The sequence below is a fragment of the Electrona antarctica genome (genome assembly GCF_951216825.1).
Source record: "Electrona antarctica genome assembly, chromosome: 12".
Taxonomy (NCBI): Eukaryota; Metazoa; Chordata; class Actinopteri; order Myctophiformes; family Myctophidae; genus Electrona; species Electrona antarctica.
The window spans coordinates 15,353,408-15,371,597 of NC_136793.1; the positions used below are offsets into that span (position 1 = coordinate 15,353,408).

The following is an 18,190-nucleotide window of genomic DNA, read 5'->3' on the forward strand; positions in this document are numbered from 1 at the left end:
AGCCCCTGCTTTGGAAATGCTTTGACGTAAAACAAACGTGAGTTGGCCCTGTACTTGTTTGTACGGACTCAAAAGAGTTTGGGAAACAGTGTGCTAGAAGTTATAAATTGATGTACACTGTGTGTTTGTGGCTATACCAGCCCAGGACACAGCAGCACAGCTCTCTGCATGGTCGTCAGTGCATTAAATTAATGTGTGTTTGTGGCTATACCAGGACACAGCAGCACAGCTGCATGGTCTTCAGTGCATTAAATAAACGTGTGTATGTGTGTAGCTATACCAGGACACAGCAGCACAGCTCTCTGCATGGTCTTCAGTGCATTCCTGTGCCTGTCTTCTCCAGAGTGTCTCCCATTGGCCAGAAGGTTTACTCCACTGTACAACAGCGCCCTCTGCAGGTAAGCAAATGTCATGCCAGTTACATTTCTTGCCCAACATTGTTATGGGACAGTGAGCAAGAGGTAGACAACAGTTTATCAATCCAGATAAATATATATGCAGATGTAACTTTCAAATAAATATTAAGCAAAACAACTCAAGCTGATATTTGTCAAAATATACACTTTCTTTCTATTTCAGGATTCAGAGAGTGAAATAAAAGAGTGGACCTCATAAGTGGAAAGAATACAAGCAGATGATTGTAATACTAAGAGAGATGCTTACCTTTCCTAGGGTCATACTGGACAGACAGGCCACATGGCCAGCCATCGCTCCTCCCTGGAAGGAACACAGAGGAGGTAGAGAGCGTTCACATCCAGGGATCAAAGCAAAAATACAATCTCACGACTGAAAATGTTTGTATGACCAAAACCCTGATGTGCGATTTGTGAAACTGTATGAAATTAAATGAAAAATGAAATGAGTGTGAACTGTGAACACACCAAGGATGACACTTTTTAAAGGGTTAGTTATTATTATTATTATACTTTAGCTAGTATAGTGGTTGAAAAGGTATTGATTGCCTGAGTCCCTGAGGGTGGGAGTTCTGGTCTGGTTTTAGTTTCAGTAATTTGGTGGGTGGGGGCATTAGGGGCCACTTAATCCACAAAACTAGCATAATTTGTATTGTTGACCTATTTCTACCATATAGGGTGTACCAAAACTCCTGGAGGGGGCGTCAACATATGTGTCACGTGGTAGCGGCCGCCATACTTGCTGGCTTGTCTGGTTTGTTTACATTGAGCGACTATCCGTGTGCTTGTATACGTTCTTTTTTTAAACTGACCTCACAATGGTGCAGACTTGCTCAGTAAATAAGTGCCACAGCAGGTCGCGTCGAGGAAAGGAGCCAGAAAACGGAATTAGATGTTCAGCTTTCCAGCATGGAGACAGCATCAAGGAACCCAGATTGACGAGTTTACAAAAAGACGTAGAATGGCTTGGATCTCGGATGTACGGCGCACGGGCGCAGAGACATAACGTTCAACAAAGTATCTAAGCACAGCCGTGTTTGTTCACAACATCTTCCTTGTCCTTGTATTTGGGTCCGACGTTCTTTCTATCCATCCTGGTGTTGGTTCACTATGTTCATGAGCTCAATATTTACAAAAACATACCACCGTCACTCTATTCTGAGTGATGTGGGCTAGAATTTAATGCCCACGAGAGGGCCGTCCCTAGCTTTTCAGACGCCGCCCCCCTCTTGGTGACGTACACGTTTTCACACGCTATAGTGCAACCTTCGTTCAACCTTGACCCCTCTGTCACATGGAACAATTTTTTTGTGCTGCTGCTAGCGTAGTGACACTGGATTAAAATAAATTGTTTATTAATGGCAAGTATTTCCAAAAATCTGAACTAACCCTTTAAGGAATGCTAGACAAGGCTGTTGTCCATGAGGATGTAGTGGTATGTGCATGAATGACATTGAAAATCGTGCGTGTGTGTGTGTGTGTGTGTGTGTGTGTGTGTGTGTGTGTGTGTGTGTGCGTGCGCATGTTTACACTGGCTTTCCTGGGGCAGTACTTTGGGACCAGCCTGGACAGAAAGGCCCATAGAGATGGATTGCCTGGGTTGCTGTAAAAGTAGCCGAGAAAAAGAATATGAATAATAATTATGACACTGTGTTTATGCAGACTTCACATACATTCCCAATGATTGGAATTGAAATAAATCCTAATACAGTACATTCCTGAAGGCTTTCAAGAGGCTTTACAAAGACGCAAAAGAGAAATTAGACAATTGTAAACTTAATGTGTTATTGTTATTGCAAGGCATTGTTGTTGTTTGATTGCCGTTTGTGATTGTTCAAGCACTTTGTAACATTGTTTCATAAAAGTGCTTTACAAATAAAGTTTTATTATTATGTGAGCTTGTAGATCGGCTATTCTTACTTCTTCTTAAACATTGGTTTTCTAATGTATGGAATTTCTTAGATTTTTATTTTATTTCTTCATGAAATTACTGTAAAAAATAATTGATTTTGCCCATCGTTTAAGGAACCAGTGGTCTAAACTATCAGCGCAGAGTCCAAACAAAATCAACTAAACAAGTGCACCTGTGTACGGCTCTGGCTGCCTCTCTCTGCACTGCGCTGTAGTTCCCCTGCAGGGCCAGCAGGGCGCAGGTGAGCAGACACCGCTGAGACACTGCGTCCCCGGTGGCCGTTCCCAATTTCAGCAGCTCCGTCAGAGCAGCGGTGGCCAGCGTAGCGTCGCGGTGGACCAGACCCAGGGCGCACAGGCACAGCAGAGACTCTGGGATAGGCTCCTTTAACATGGAGCTGTAAGCACAGGCACAGCAGAGACTCTGGGATAGGCTCCTTTAACACGGAGCTGTAAGCACAGGCACAGCAGAGACTCTGGGATAGGCTCCTTTAACACGGAGCTGTAAGCACAGGCACAGCAGAGACTCTGGGATAGGCTCCTTTAACACGGAGCTGTAAGCACAGGCACAGCAGAGACTCTGGGATAGGCTCCTTTAACACGGAGCTGTAAGCACAGGCACAGCAGAGACTCTGGGATAGGCTCCTTTAACACGGAGCTGTAAGCACAGGCACAGCAGAGACTCTGGGATAGGCTCCTTTAACATGGAGCTGTAAGCACAGGCACAGCAGAGACTCTGGGATAGGCTCCTTTAACACAGAGCTGTAAGCACAGGCACAGCAGAGACTCTGGGATAGGCTCCTTTAACACAGAGCTGTAAGCACAGGCACAGCAGAGACTCTGGGATAGGCTCCTTTAACATGGAGCTGTAAGCACAGGCACAGCAGAGACTCTGGGATAGGCTCCTTTAACACGGAGCCTATCCCACTTTAACACTGGAATGTAAAACCCATCTAAAAAGCATTTACACACACATGTGCGCCCGCACGCACACGCACACATGTATTGCTACTAGTTGCAAAGTAATTGCACTAAATGCAATCACTGCAATAGTCAAAGCCAGGGCTTGGGCGCAATGGGCGGGGATCCGGAACTGGAGGTACCGGATCCAACATTGAGGAACTGGAGTCAGTTGGGTCTATTTGAAACCCCCTATAGGAACCGTTAAAGGGACATTTCACCACTGGAAGAAACTGCAGTCACTCAATGTTAATATATTTGTAGTAGATAACAGTAGCACAATTTGAAATGTGCACCCTATGGCCAGAAAAAAAATGAAGTCTGTGTGTTTGACTAGGGTTTGACTAGATTGCTGAATTCCTACAATGCCCATGATGCTTTAGTGCACTCCTTGTGGAGAGGGTGGAGGCTGCATGGAGGTGTGACTTTGTAGTCCAAGAAGGAAGTGAGACCACATTTTCATGACAGGTTTTTGGTCATGAAGATTAAGACTAAAACATTAAAAATAAATCATATCATCATATTACAAACATAAAAACCTCAGAAAAGTATTTCTTGTGTCCTAAACATCATTAAAATAAGCTCTGGTTGCAAAAGGGGTGAAGTGGCGGAACCGGAATCGTTAAAACTCTTTTTGCTAGGAACAAGGCCGTTTTAATTGAGGAAGGTAGACATTTATTAATCCTATGGGGGAAATTCTGTTTCATCTTCACCCAGCTCATGGCTGCTCATGTGACCATGATGAACACACAGGTGGGTAGCTGTCAGTAGTTAAGTGTCTTTCTCTGTGACATGTCGACACAGGGGGCGGATCGGGGTGTGAACTGCCGACCTTCACGGTACCTCTCGGCTATTGGCCCCTAAACAGGAGAAGTCCACCATTTTGACAGAGACAAAAGCCAGTATACTGACCATTTGAAGAGCAGGGTTTTAGCGGCGTCCAGGTTGCCCTGCCTGTGTTGCAGCAGCGCCAGCGCTGTCAAGATGTACGCCTTCTCCTTCTCATTGGATGCCACCACCAGGGCACGCTCATACGCTACGGGAACGCACACGGACATGGGTGAGCAACGCTTACATAGAAAAAACTTTCAAAATGATACGTTACATATCGTTGCTGTCGGACAGAAACCTCTTATCTCCATATTCTTTCGTAAGTTAACTTGATCGTACTACTGTGTCATTGCTGTCACACAAAAGCATCAGAACTAGCAGATCCGCAATCTCAAAACGCGGCGAGAAGCGACGCGTTTTGAGCTTGTAGATCTACTACTTTTTAATTTCAATACTGAAGAGTAACAGTTTTGGACATGTGAGGTTTTCATCTGATATTCCTTTACTGTTGTCAATATAAAGATCTTAACAGTCTTATTAATTAAAGGTGGTGTTTATACAAAAGAAAAGGAGACAAATATATATATTCAATGTTGTTCACAGTACACATTATAATTGTAACGCATACATGCACAAGGGCTGTAAAATACGGCTGAAATAATTATGATCATCATCATATTACTAATCAAATTCAGTTTTTTGCTTGATATTTTCCTAATAGACCAAGCCTTCTAAACGAAACAAATGAAACGTTACATTCGACATCCATGTTTGTCCAATATGAAAAATAAAAAATTGTTATGTGATATCCGTGCTCGGCGTGCTAGGGTTCGTATACTGCACCACCAAAGTGCCCCCAAAAAACCTCTACGATAACAAAAACTGTTATGTTTCAAACATATTCTGGATATGCTGGCAGTGTGAACAAGAAATGTGATGATGTAATAGTTAACAAGACTATAAAAAGGACAGACACAAAGGCTGTTCTTTACCGATTGCCACTTAGGCATCATGCCGTAAAAAAATTAAAACTGAAAGGCGTACTCATCTACAGGCAGGGAAAGTTGTCAGACGCACATTTCTAGCGGGGTTTATGTGCATATTTTTGTGGTGAAAGAGTATCAGCGTTTCTCACCATCGGTGCTCTGTGGGATGAGTCCAGCCCTGCAGAAGGCCAGAGCCAGGCCGGTCAGATCACAGAGGTCCTGCAGCGGCGTGGAGGAGTACACACGCACCGCGTCATCCCACTGACCCGAGGCGCTGCGGAGGAGGAGACCATGGTGGGGTTTCAAAAGACAACATCAACGTGCTTGACTGAAACCTCTCTTAAAGTCTCTCTTGTAGCAAAAACATAAGAGTTAATTAAAATGAATTGGACAGCCTGAGCCAACTAGTGCTGCATGATTCAAGCTCAAATTTAGAAATGAGATCGCATAGGTGTCTGAATCTAGATTGCGATCTTTTTTCAATCAGCACTAACAAATAACCTACTTACTTACTAAGTCAATTATAATGAGTACAGTATGTGGTGTGCCTGGGTTGTTAGTTGCTGTACCATAATGCACGGCCATAGCTTCCCAAAGCAAAAGATAGTTGTTCTGAAGGAGATGTTGACTGAAGCAGTTCCACAGCCCTGAGGAAAGAAACGCAAAAAAAGTAAAGAAACATGACAAGTTAAACCACACACCATCACACAAAAATGTGTATTGAATTAGAGACAATAAACTTGTCTCTTTTGTATCATAGTTGTAATGACCATTTAATAGGTAGAAAGTGCCTTATTTAACCCCTATTCAAAATGTAAGAGATCTACAGGCTCTCTATATACTTTTAATAAAAGGTAAATACATTTTAGCAATATAGATTTCCTTTTACATGTTTACATTTCATTCATAAATGTTTTTTTTCTGTAGGGATCTTCTTCATCAAGTCAGAGAGACACTCAGACAGTGATAGATAGGCCTGTCACAATTAATACACAATCGCAATAATTTGAGATGATCGCAATTAGTTTTTGCATTAATCGTCATAATCATCATAAACATTTAAATGGTATAAACATTTTGAGCTTGTAGATCTGCTGTTTCCACTATTAAAGTAATTAAATATATGTTATTTGTTATATCTACTGTTCCCCTGTGAACCTTTTGTTTCCGAAGGCTAAAAGCCAAACACAAATGTATTTTTTATTCATTCATTCATAATGTTCCAAAAATGTTCAACGATGGAAACAATTAAATTGTTACTTGCAATAATTTGAGTTACAATTAAATGAATCGTCAAGTAAAATGTTATAATCGTGACAGCCCTAGAGTGACAAGGGCAAAGACAAGCAGAAAGTGAGACAGACACCTCTGGTAGGCCTGCACAGCCTGCTTCTTCAGCTGCAGGTGTTCGTTGAGGTATCCCAGCATGATGAAGGCATCGGGATCACCCTGGATCCTCTCTGAGGCGACACATCAAACCCAAATTCAATTTACAGTTTTACACACACACACACACACACACATAGGATGCCAGGTCTAGAAATGAACCTCGATTCTGTCTACATAACTTGCCATCTAAATTACATTTCACACGAACACGCATACACACACACACACACACACATGGACGCGTGCACACACACACACACACCTGTGTACTTGCTGAGAGCCACCTGAGCTGCGGAGACAGCGTTCATCTGGACGATGTTGTAGCGATACAGCTCCGAGTCTCTGTTGCTCTTGTCGAGCAGGGTGGAACACACCCAGTAGGCATAACCTTTCACTCCCTCTGTCTGCAGGCGAGAGACACCACAGAGAGAGGCAACACAAAGACAAGTACATGGTTTAAAGCTAAATAAAATCTCGTGACTGAAAACTTTTTGTTAGGCCACGTCCCCCCAATCTGTGATGGGGACAGGGTCACTCACATGTGTGCTGAGCTCTGTGGTGTGCCTAAAGAGATCCATGGTATCATAGCTTCCCACTGTCTCCGCTATCAGGGCCTGGGAGGACAACACAAATATACAAGATGGATGAAGGGAGGGGGAGACAGAGAGAGCGCGAGCAGGGGGAAAGGGATCAAAGACAACCTGACCAGGTAAGATTGTTACGCTACCCGCGGAAATACACCATATCATGCATTGTAAACACTGTGTTTGTGTGTGAAGAGACTACTTTTGGATCAAAAGTCTTCAAGAGGTTTGGTGTGAAAAAAGAGCAAACCAAGTACAGAGCCAGCTGCAAGTTTACTTAATATTGAGGGTCTAAGTGGTTAAATGTAAAAACCTAGGTGCAGGTATAGTCCTCTGCAGACTGCGCTGTGGTTGAGCTCCAAGCTAAATGAATATTCTCTTCTTTTCCTTTTGGCTTTTCCCTTCAGGGGTCACCACAGCGAATCATCTGCCTCCACCTCACCCTGTCCTCTGCCTCCTCTTCTCTCACACCACCTCTATACGTGTCCAAACCATCTCAGTCTGGCCTCTCTAACTTTATCTCCAAAACATCTGACACACATAGTACTCTGATGCAGGGGTTCTCAACCCGTGGGTCGCGACCCCTCGGGGGGTCGCCAAATTATTAATTTAAAAAAAAAAAAAGAAAAAAAAAAAGAAAAGATTGTTTTTTTTTTAAATAATCACGATTTTTCAAAAATAGCAGACCTACAAGCTCGTAGCGCGCCACTCGGTGGCGCGCTATGAGCTTGTAGATCTGCTATTTTTAAATAGCTAAATTATAACAATGCTTAAAACACCAAAAGGGGTTCCCGCCCAAAATGGTTTAAGGTTATTGTAGCAGTCAATTTATATTGGGGGTCGGGAGGGGGCGGGGCGGGGGTCCCGAGACGTTGCCAAAGCATTTTCGGGGGTCCCCGGCCAAAAACGTTGAGAACCCCTGCTCTAATGTACTCGTTCCTGATCCTATCCATCCTTGTTACACCCAGATAAGAGAGAACCTCACCATTTTAGTCTCTGCTACCTCCAGCTCTGCTTCCAAGCTAAATAAATACTGAGATTAAATATGTGAATTCTATCAGAAGGCTTTTCCATCTGACAATAGATCTAATAGACCTTAAACAGCAATTTCTGGAATCCCAACAGAGTCAAAAATACCTACTGCTATGCAAAGGAAGACAGACCTAAGCGGACACATTTCCTAAATATTCTTCCTACTCAGGAGGCTTCCTTACAAACAAGACAAAGCAAAATATCCAATAAGATCAGATTTCATACCTGTCCAATCCAGCAGGTGACATAAAGGGGCTCCAAGGACTGGGCAATCTTGAAGGCCTCATGTGCAAGCTATAGAAAGACAGACGTCGTTTACATATCAACTATACAGAAATAAATCTGAGCCCATCAGTTTACATATTATATGATTAAAAACAAGCAAGTAAAAGTAACAGTGCAGACCTCTATATGTTCCTTCTTCAGATACAGGACACCAAGGTTAGTCCAGGCAACAACATTCTATGATGGGAGAGTAGAGGTAAGAAAGAGTCTTGAGACATATTATATAACTACACCACCTGGCATAAAATAACAATAAAAGTACTGTAACTTACATTAGGCTCTGCTTGTATGGATTTGATGAAGCAATGCTGAGCCAGGGCAAAGTTCTGAACAGCTGTTATGAGAAACGACACATGCTCTGTTGATCTAGGCCAAGGATTCCCAAACTTTTCTGCCGCAACCCCCCAAAATAAACATAATGTGAACTGGGGACCCCCCCACCCTGACAGTTTGACTTGGTTCCACAGATACATATTGTGAAAATAACTACAAGCTCACACCGGCATTGTGAGAAAACAATTAAGCTAATTATTTATGTGCACCACTGATCTAGGCCAGGGGTTCTCAACCCGTGGGTCGCGACCCCTCGGGGGGTCGCCAAATTATTTTAGGGGGTCCCCAAATTATTTTCAAAAAAAAAAAGAAAAAAAAGAAAAGATTTATTTTTTTTATTTTCACGATTTTTCTAAAATAGCAGACCTACAAGCTCGTAGCGCGCCACTCGGTGGCGCGCTATGAGCTTGTAGATCTGCTATTTTTCAATAGCTAAATTATAACAATGCTTAAAACACCAAAAGGGGTTCCCGCCCAAAATGGGTTAAGGTTATTGTAGCAGTCAATTTATATTGGGGGTCGGGAGGGGGCGGGGCGGGGGTCCCGAGACATTGCCAAAGCATTTCCGGGGGTCCCCGGCCAAAAACGTTGAGAACCCCTGATCTAGGCCAAGGTTACATGACCCTACTAACTACAACAGTGACATAGGTTTAGTTTTATAATAATAAATCACCTTTGTTCATGGCGATCACTCCTAAAGCATTCCAGTAGCTGTGGCTCCCACTGTCCATCATGATCGCCTTCTTCACACACTGAGAGGAGAAACAAGGGCAGAATGGTAAATATATAACACATGTAAATTATCCTAAACAATATTAATGTTAATCCATTAAAACCGTGAAAGCATGCGATATGTAATATTACATATTCTATGCTTTGGCTATTCAAAAATAGCACATATACAAGTTCATAGCTCTAAAATCCACAAATTGCTACAAATCTTTGAATATATGTATTTTATAGCTAACATTTTTAATTCAAATCTTTGCTTCTGGGAGGTCCCTGGCTGGAACAAAATATTTTTTAGATGGGGGGGGGGGGGGGGGGGGGGGGGGGGGTAGGTGCCCAAATACATATAATTTGGGGGTCCTTGACATAAAAAAGTTTGAGCACCACTCATATAGCAAAGTACGTTTTTCAGAAAAGACGACATTTTTTGGGTTAAAAAAAAGCGTGTCACCTGTTGGGCCTTCTCCAGCAGCAGGGCCAGAGAGCCGTCCTCCTCCCCCTCTGCAGAGCAGGGTATGTGAGCCTGCTGGTAGTAGTTGAGACCCAGGGCGTACCACAGGCTGGGGGCCTCGGGCATCAACTTCAGGGCACGCCCATAGCACCTACAGGTCATTTATTTATTGATTGATTGAATACTTTATTAAAAGTTTGCAAAAGTACAGAGGCACAGTTATACAATAATGCTAAAATGATAACACTATTGTGGTCCTACATCAATACTAGGAGCAGTTTTATTTACAGAAAAAATAATATTTTGGCAAGCTAGAACACTCCAGGTGCTCTTTTTGATGGCTGGTGGTAGGGCATTCCACATTTTAGTGGCATAATAGTCAGCTACTGATTTGTCAATATTGACAGATTTGACATTGTAGGTTCTGCTCAATATTGAAAGAAGAAGAAGAAGTCATACCTCTCTCCAACTTTAAGTGTCTGTGCCTGGTTGAGACGGTGGCTCTGGGTGGAGGGTTCTAAACCAGCCAACGGGCCAGGCATCAGGACCTGGGCTCTGTTTGGAGACACAGTTCCCACGGTGGTGGTGCAGGCATCTCCAAGCAGCTTCCACAGACAGGACAGGTCTGGACGGAGTTCCACTGCCCTGGAGGAAGGTCAGAACAAAAGCAAAGGTGAATGAATGGAGGACTCAACATGAGGATTGATGGATGGATGGATGGATGGATGCATGGATGGATGGATGGATGGATGGATGGATCTAGTCAATAATTTGATGTCCGGCTGCTGCGTTTCGCAGACATACAGCCAACCAGCTGAAGAAATTGCAGATTGATGCTAGAGTCAGCCATACAAAAAAGATCAGTCACTTTGTATTTTAAAACAAATATCTAAAATGACACGGATGCTTTCCCGGTTTTAAAGGTATAACAACATATAGGCTATCCCGGTCTTAATGGGTTAAAATAGAGAAATCTTTATCATTGACTAACAGTTCTAGTGCCGGGAATTGTTTGATCCAGTGTTGCGTCGCTGCGTAATCAGACCCGCTATTTGTTTTATGAACCTAAATCGCATCGCATTAAAAATAATAAAAAAAAGTCCGCCTCTGCCGTGGAGCAGGGGGAGAGAGTGTCATGTTATGACGACGAAACCGGAAATCGATACTTATGCTGGGCTGCTAGGGCTTCTGGGAAATTGAGCCCAATGCAAGTGAATGGGGGGCTTGTTTGGACTACAACTTGCTCTGCACTCTGGTTTCGTTTCGCATTGTCATGGCCGCTGGCTCGTTTCATCATAACAAGACGACGGACCATTTCTTACCCGATTTTCACGGAACAAATGCCCAAATACTTCAGCGTATGCTCCAAAGGTAATAAAACAATCCAGGCAGCGTAGGAAATTTGATTAAAAGTCGGGTTCCGCGTGATGTGGCGTCAAACTGTTAAAAGTATTAGTTTAATTAACTGCACCCATACTTCATATAGTTGTATGACTTCTTCCATTGCGTACCTGAAGAGGTTCTGTATAGCCTGTTGGATGAGGTCTATGGCACCTCCATCTCTGCAATCTTCCATCAAACCTTTAGCCAGGGCCAGCTGACACTCTCCTAGACCTGGACAAAATGATATATAGTAGAACAATATATCACATCACAGAATAAAATAAGTAGAAAACGGTAACGGATCACAGAAGATATGAGTCCGACCAACGATTTCCCATTATCTGGAACCTTGGAAAAATAATAATAATTATTAAAAAAAGGCTATAATAGTAAAGGAAAGTAAAGGATAGTAAAGGAAACACATCATCACAATAATTTTAACCAGTTCATCCATTTATATGTTTCGAGCTTCTCGGAAATGTTGAATATTTTCTTAACACAATTTCAAATCTTCTCTTATGGGGGGTCCCTGGCACAAGACATTTTCATATACAGTATAGTATACACACACCTTTGAGAGCAGGGACATAGTCCTCCCGTGCCGTGATCTGCAGGTACTCAGCAACAGCCTCCTTGAACTTTCCCAGGGTTTGTTTGATGGCGGCTGCCTGGTAGACACTGTAGATGGAGGCAGGGTGGAGCTGGTGGGCCTTGCTGAAGGCCTTCAGGGCAGCCGTGAAGCTCCTTCGGTTCAGGTAGGCCTCGCCCAAACACTCCCAACACACCCAGTTCTCTGGGTCAGCCCGCAGAGCTGCCTGCAGGCTACACGCAGAAACACAGACACCATCAAATCATCACAATTGCAAGGAGATCAAAGGACGACTTCAACCATTTTCAACCCGCTGAGACGTGTTGTAAGCTTGTAGATCTAGACTATTTTCGGTGCGTGGCATGCTTCAATAGAACCTATTCACACGGCGGCCATGTTGGCATTTTGCATTACATTAACTTAATGGCAAGATGGACAGCGTGTGAATAGGGTCTACAGAAGACATGCCGACTTGACTTCTATGGAATCCAAATGACTGAAATCAATCGTGGTGAGACTGGTGACTGAGAACTTTAATCCCTGTAAATGTCAGGGATCTTACTCAGCGACGGCCTGTGGGTGCTGTCCAACCTTCAGGTGGTAAAGGCCTCTTCGCATCCAGGCCCACTTGGCCGAGCCCGGAGTGGCTTTCTGTAACACTGACTGGAGCACTGCCAGAGCAGTGTCCTGTGGCAGGGAGAGAGAGAGAGGAGACAATAACGTAATGGAACACGATGGCTTTCAACTAGGGCTGCAACTATCGATAGCAGCCCTAGCTATTATTCTAATCAATTGATGGTTGATAATCTAATCTCTCAAGACAGCACCACTGGCCTAAACATGTTGTCCCTGCTCTCAAACATGTTGTTGTTAGTAGGAATAAACACAGAATCGCTCTGGAGGAGAAACAGGAGGAGATAAATCGAGTTTCTGTTTCTACACAAAAAATGAGGTGTCCTCAGAGGCAAAAACAAAGGGAGATTTATTTCTTTTTTTTCCCATTTTTTTACGGATTGGGTTCCCAGTTTGGGATGAATCAAAGAATAATCGAGAAGGATGTTTTTCTCTCATATTGTATTGTATACTGTGTACTTCAACAAATCAACACTATAAGCCCATTTACTTCGTCATGGTGTGGCACACAAATATCAAGCAGCCCTATTGGACAGTCCATTTATAACACTCAATTAAATTGATTCGATTTAACGATCGATCAACTGTTGCACCCCACTTTAGTTTTGACATGCAGGTTGCATTGATACTACAGTGTTTGCTCCCACTAGGATCTAGAGATGTCACAATTATTACATAATCGTCTAATCGCAATTATTTGAGATAATCACAATCATAATTGTCATTCGTTTCCATGTTGAAAGATGTTCATATATAAAAAAGCAGAAATTGCAGATCTAAAAGCTATTTCCACTATTTGTACCATTTACAAGTATAAAAATGCCAGTAATATCTTGGTATATTTCAGTCATTTGTCCCTGTGCACCGTTTCATTACGAAGCATAAAAGTCAAACTCTCTATTCATATAAAATGTTCCAATATCCAATAGCCAAAAACACAATTAAATTGTTAATCGCAATTATTTGCGTGACATTTAATTGTCAACTTAAATGTGTAATCGTGACGGCCCTACTAGGGTCGTCCTCCTCACCATGTCCCCTTGCTCCATGCTGAGGTCCACCAAGGCAGCCCCCGACTCGCCGTCGCTGCTGTCCAGCTCAAAGGCCTTCTTGTAGCAGCCCCGCGCTCGGCCGCGGTCCTTCGCCACCTCGCGGTAGTAATGTCCCAGGTAGCGGAACACGCAGCCCAGGTAGGGGTCCTGCTTCGCTGCCTGATGAACAGAACGATGCACATTCAGAAGAAGAGATGGACGTGAGACCGCCAGCTCTTCACGGAAAGGTTACAGGTTCCCCATTCCGCTAAAGCTGGTCTGTGTCTGTATGCTCTAATGCTGTAATACAGTTGTTCCCAAACTTTTTAGCTCAAGACCCCAAAGAGAAATTAGATGTTTGCCCGCGGTACGCAAACTAGTGAAAATAGCAGATCAACAAGGCTTCGCGCCACGTTGTTTTCATACATTTATGGAATTTCTTAGATTTTCTTTTATCTATTCATTTTTATGATCAGTACTTTATTTGGATTTTTTACAAATAAACAGAAAAAACTAGAAAAAGTGCCCTTCTGGGCACAGGTCTCCACCAGGAGGATAGGAGTGTGTGTGATGTTTGGCAAAATGTTTAGGAGTGATATAAACATGTTTGTTTGTTTTTTGCAACAATTTTCTTCATTGTGTTGAGGAAATGCAGAGTCAGATCACTCATAGCATCTCTGAGGATAGAATTCTGGATGAGCAGGACATGTGCAGCATTTTGTACAAAACGGGCCACTCCTGAATACTTTGGAAGGCAATCTTAGCCAATCAGTGTAGAATCTGAGAAATCAAAAAGACTCGTCTTGATCACATGACTAGAGATCATGTATACCGATTTGCATGAGATTTGGATGAAATCTGTGTGACTAATATAAACAATGTGTTTTGCAGAAATCGGCCTCATGGTGGCGCTATAACCGGCAGATGTGGAGGGATGCAGGGAAAATGTTTTTCCATGCCTCTAGGGAGTGCGCATACAAAGTTGTACACAGAACGATGCAGTTATAGGTAAAAACAGGAATTGCCCTGTTATAGCGCCACCATGAGGCTGGTTTGGAAAATAAATTCAGCCTAGTGGAAATGTGCGTGTATAATTTCACGGAAATTGCACACTGTGTTTGTGATTTGTGGCATTTTGTTCGAAACGGACCAATCATGTGAGCTTTGGAAGCGACTCTTAGCCAATCAGGAAGGAAGATGGGAAATGGTGCAGATCCGTGTTGATCACATGACTATGGAGATAGTGTATACCAAATTGTGTGATGTATGGATAAAATGTGTACGAGTAATCTACAGAAATGTGTTTTGCCTAAATCGGCCTCATGGTGGCGCTATAACAGGCCGTTGAGGAATATTTGGGGCAGAGGTTCGTCGTTGGCATCCAGGGAGTGTGTGTGCAAAGTTTGGCATGGATCGGGCCAACGGTGCCGGAGATTAGCTGGTAACAGACGGACGGAAGGACGGACGGACGGACGCACACACACACACACACACACACACACACACACACACACACACACACGGACGGAGTGCAAAACATATTCTCTCCCCATGCCTTCGGCCTGGTGGAGACAACAAACACAAGCTACAACAACAGCATACGTATGCATGGACATTATGTATGAACATAAAAACATAATATACAACAAGGATGGACAAGATAAACAAATACAAATAAAAAATAAATCAAATTAAAAGTTTAAATTAGTTTACACGACCAAACATGCAGCATCATCAACCGTATCATATGTATACTAAGACAGTAAACAATCAAAAGGGCATTGCCTGACCATGGCTCACTTCAAGGACCTGCAACATGACTGAGGAACACGTTCCACTTCGAATCATATTTATCTAACCGATTATTCATCTTAAAAGATAACTTCTCCAAAGCAGCCACAATACCAAGCTGAGTGAACCATACATGTGCTGGAGGCAAATCCTCAGACTTCCATTCCTTAACAATGATTTTCCTGCCCACCATTAATGCTGTATGAATCCAGTCAGCTAGAGGTGCGGGGAGGTGTTTTAATGGCGATGGATCACCCAGAATAAACAGAGCAGGTGTATAAAGAATATCCTGGTTTGTGATTTGCATTATATTCTCATGAATAGCACACCATAGCGTCTGTACCCTAGGGCACTCCCACAACACATGTTCTTTTATCTATTCATGAAATAGTTAGCTTTTTTGGGGGGGAAATGTTTTGAAATAATAATTAATGTACATCAGCTATTTTCGCCGAATGTTTGGCCGAGAAAAGGTAAAGTAACCTAGTTCATGTGGTCAATCTCACGTTATAACTGGCTCCAGGTGTAGAGCATCAGCTAAACAACTCAATGGCAAGATATGGTGAGAATGTCAGAAGTGGGTTGCAGACATCGTGTTCGCCGCTGGTGTTGGACACAGAGTTTAAAGAATAAACGTCTGGACCTGAAGAAGGCCATCTGTGGCCTGAAACATTGTGACACCTGTACCACTTTCGGTGTTTTATTTAAAGTAAAGATAAAAGCAGTTTTAGGAGCAACGCTGTTGTGCGGACTTTTACTCTTTCACACGTTTTCTTACCCATCAAAAAATGCAAAGATTAGGACATGTCAATCTCACTAACCTTCAGCAAGTGCGTGTGAGCCTTGGTCCTGTCTTGACGAGTCTCTTCTCCCATGTCCCAGTAGAGCTGTCCCAGGAGGGAAAAGTATTCCCCGCAATCTGGGCTCTGAGCTGCTGCCTGCATGAAACTACAGTAGGAAGACAACTTTTTTTTTTACCCCATTAATGGTTAGCTAAATAGAGCACTGAAGTCTGACGTCACTGCTGCTAGAGGGCGCTTTTTCCCTGGTTCGTGGGGTTGTGTTGTGTTGAAATCCCCACAGGGGTATCTTAGATCCCCTCATATAAGAACTGTGTTAGAAAAATAAACAAATCATCCAGGCTTTTTTACATGTTGTGTGCAACGGGCAGCAGCCCAGAAATGTAGTCTTTGGGTTGTTTAAATCGTTTCTAGTGTTACTCCTTCTTGGCATATTCGTACATAATATACCGGTATAGAAATAACCCTACGAACCAGGGGAATAGTGCCCTCTAGGGCCCTCTCTACCAGTGACGTCAGGACATCAGTGCATGGTCTATAGACATTACCACACAGCATTCATAGACGTAGGCAAGGGCTGACGCAGTAAGAAATAATTTGCTTATCACAGCCTTAAGTTTCCCTACCTCTGCTCAGCCAGCTGATGCTGATTCTGGGCTAACTGGGCAAGCCCTCTTAGTGCCAAGCCTGGTGCAAAGTTAGGGTCAGATCCAAGTAGCTCAGATGATACCTGTCAAAGACACATTCAAAGATGGAAGCAATTATTGTAACAGTGACATTTCTTGTTTTCATTTCATTTTTTGTTTCTTATGATAAGATTTTAACCCAGGCACTGATTGAAAGAGGAAGGGTAGCTAGGCATTTATAAATACTAGAGTGGTAAATACTGGCCTACTTGGAATGATGCAAGTTGGAAATGAATGCCCCACCCAGTTATTATGTCTGTGTCCCTTTTATGCCCACATATGAAGTTCTTTGTCAGGCATGCCCAAAAATGGAGTCTATGCAGATCAGATCCGATCAGAACTCCATTGGTAAATGGTAAATGGTGCATTTATATAGCGCCTTTATCCAAGGCGCTTTACATAGATTGTGCATTACATTCACCCATTCACACACACATTCATACACCGATTGCGGCGGAAGCCATGCAAGGTACCAACCAGCATATCGGGAGCAATTTGGGGTTCAGTGTCTTGCCCAAGGACACTTCGACATGTAGCCAGGAGGAGCCGGGATTCGAACCGCCGACCCATGGATCATTGGAGCCACAGTCTTCCCCTTCGCATTCCATTGTGATATCGGAACAGGCCAGCTCCATATATGGAGATCCTGGAGTGATCAGGTGAGCTCAATTGGCTAATTTGGGCCCTGTCCACACTTTTGTACTGGTTCTGGTCTGGACAACGGTGTATACCACCGACGCTGTGGTGGTGTGGAACGCGTGTGTCAAATTTGAAGTCGGTGGAGCAAACTGTTCTCGAGTAATGTGGATTACAGACGTACACACACACAGACATGGTGCATTATAGATAGATGTATAGACATTAAATACCGGTACTGACAATTTGCCCAAATTGAGCAAGAATGTGTCGTCATATTAAATTATTATCTCATAATATCATGTTATATCGTTCACAGATAATTTGTGTTTGCTACACAGTCAAATCATCAGTGTTAATGCAAACGAGGTTGAAATGTGTATAAATGTTAAAATGTGTACACACTTTGGGGTTCAATTAACACAAAGGATTGTACAGGTACTTTACCTGGAGGGCGTGGTCCACCTGTCCTTTATTCAGATATGCTCTTCCTTTAAAGGCCATCAGGACAGGATCATTTTTAGCACCTGGGATCTAAAACAAAAATAAATAAAATCAAAACCAGAAAACATTTCGCAATTCAACTTTTTTGTTCAAACTGCAAGACAATGCAGGACACTTTGTGGGAAAACTGCTGAATAGTAAAATAAATAAATTAAATCAAATCGGATGCATGTTCTGCAAAGAGAAATAGTTGACTGACAAGAATCAGAAGTCAAATTCAACGAACGTCACAG

The 18,190-nt window shown here is 42.9% G+C and overlaps 2 protein-coding genes across 2 annotated transcripts in view; both read right to left on the reverse strand.

The window, feature by feature from the left end:
• The window catches only part of LOC306934279 (heterogeneous nuclear ribonucleoprotein A0-like), a gene marked incomplete at both ends in the record, with an annotated part of 306,611 nt that overhangs the window by 202,916 nt on the left and 85,505 nt on the right, over positions 1 to 18,190 (reverse strand). The gene's annotated exons all lie outside the window — the stretch shown is intronic.
• skic3 (SKI3 subunit of superkiller complex) overlaps positions 1 to 18,190 on the reverse strand; it is a 38,888-nt gene that overhangs the window by 12,655 nt on the left and 8,043 nt on the right. The window contains exons 12-34 of the mRNA XM_079517278.1: positions 17,901 to 17,987; positions 16,758 to 16,861; positions 16,153 to 16,279; positions 13,541 to 13,720; positions 12,439 to 12,563; positions 11,859 to 12,109; positions 11,416 to 11,518; positions 10,364 to 10,549; positions 9,905 to 10,055; positions 9,398 to 9,476; positions 8,664 to 8,725; positions 8,512 to 8,568; positions 8,332 to 8,400; positions 7,030 to 7,104; positions 6,753 to 6,894; positions 6,468 to 6,561; positions 5,671 to 5,748; positions 5,251 to 5,375; positions 4,197 to 4,320; positions 2,498 to 2,722; positions 1,944 to 2,016; positions 664 to 717; positions 281 to 392 (exon numbers count right to left, since the gene is read on the reverse strand). Of these exons, the coding sequence (XP_079373404.1) occupies positions 281 to 392; positions 664 to 717; positions 1,944 to 2,016; positions 2,498 to 2,722; positions 4,197 to 4,320; positions 5,251 to 5,375; positions 5,671 to 5,748; positions 6,468 to 6,561; positions 6,753 to 6,894; positions 7,030 to 7,104; positions 8,332 to 8,400; positions 8,512 to 8,568; positions 8,664 to 8,725; positions 9,398 to 9,476; positions 9,905 to 10,055; positions 10,364 to 10,549; positions 11,416 to 11,518; positions 11,859 to 12,109; positions 12,439 to 12,563; positions 13,541 to 13,720; positions 16,153 to 16,279; positions 16,758 to 16,861; positions 17,901 to 17,987 (2,683 nt within the window). The remainder of the gene's footprint in view (positions 1 to 280; positions 393 to 663; positions 718 to 1,943; positions 2,017 to 2,497; positions 2,723 to 4,196; positions 4,321 to 5,250; positions 5,376 to 5,670; positions 5,749 to 6,467; positions 6,562 to 6,752; positions 6,895 to 7,029; positions 7,105 to 8,331; positions 8,401 to 8,511; positions 8,569 to 8,663; positions 8,726 to 9,397; positions 9,477 to 9,904; positions 10,056 to 10,363; positions 10,550 to 11,415; positions 11,519 to 11,858; positions 12,110 to 12,438; positions 12,564 to 13,540; positions 13,721 to 16,152; positions 16,280 to 16,757; positions 16,862 to 17,900; positions 17,988 to 18,190) is intronic.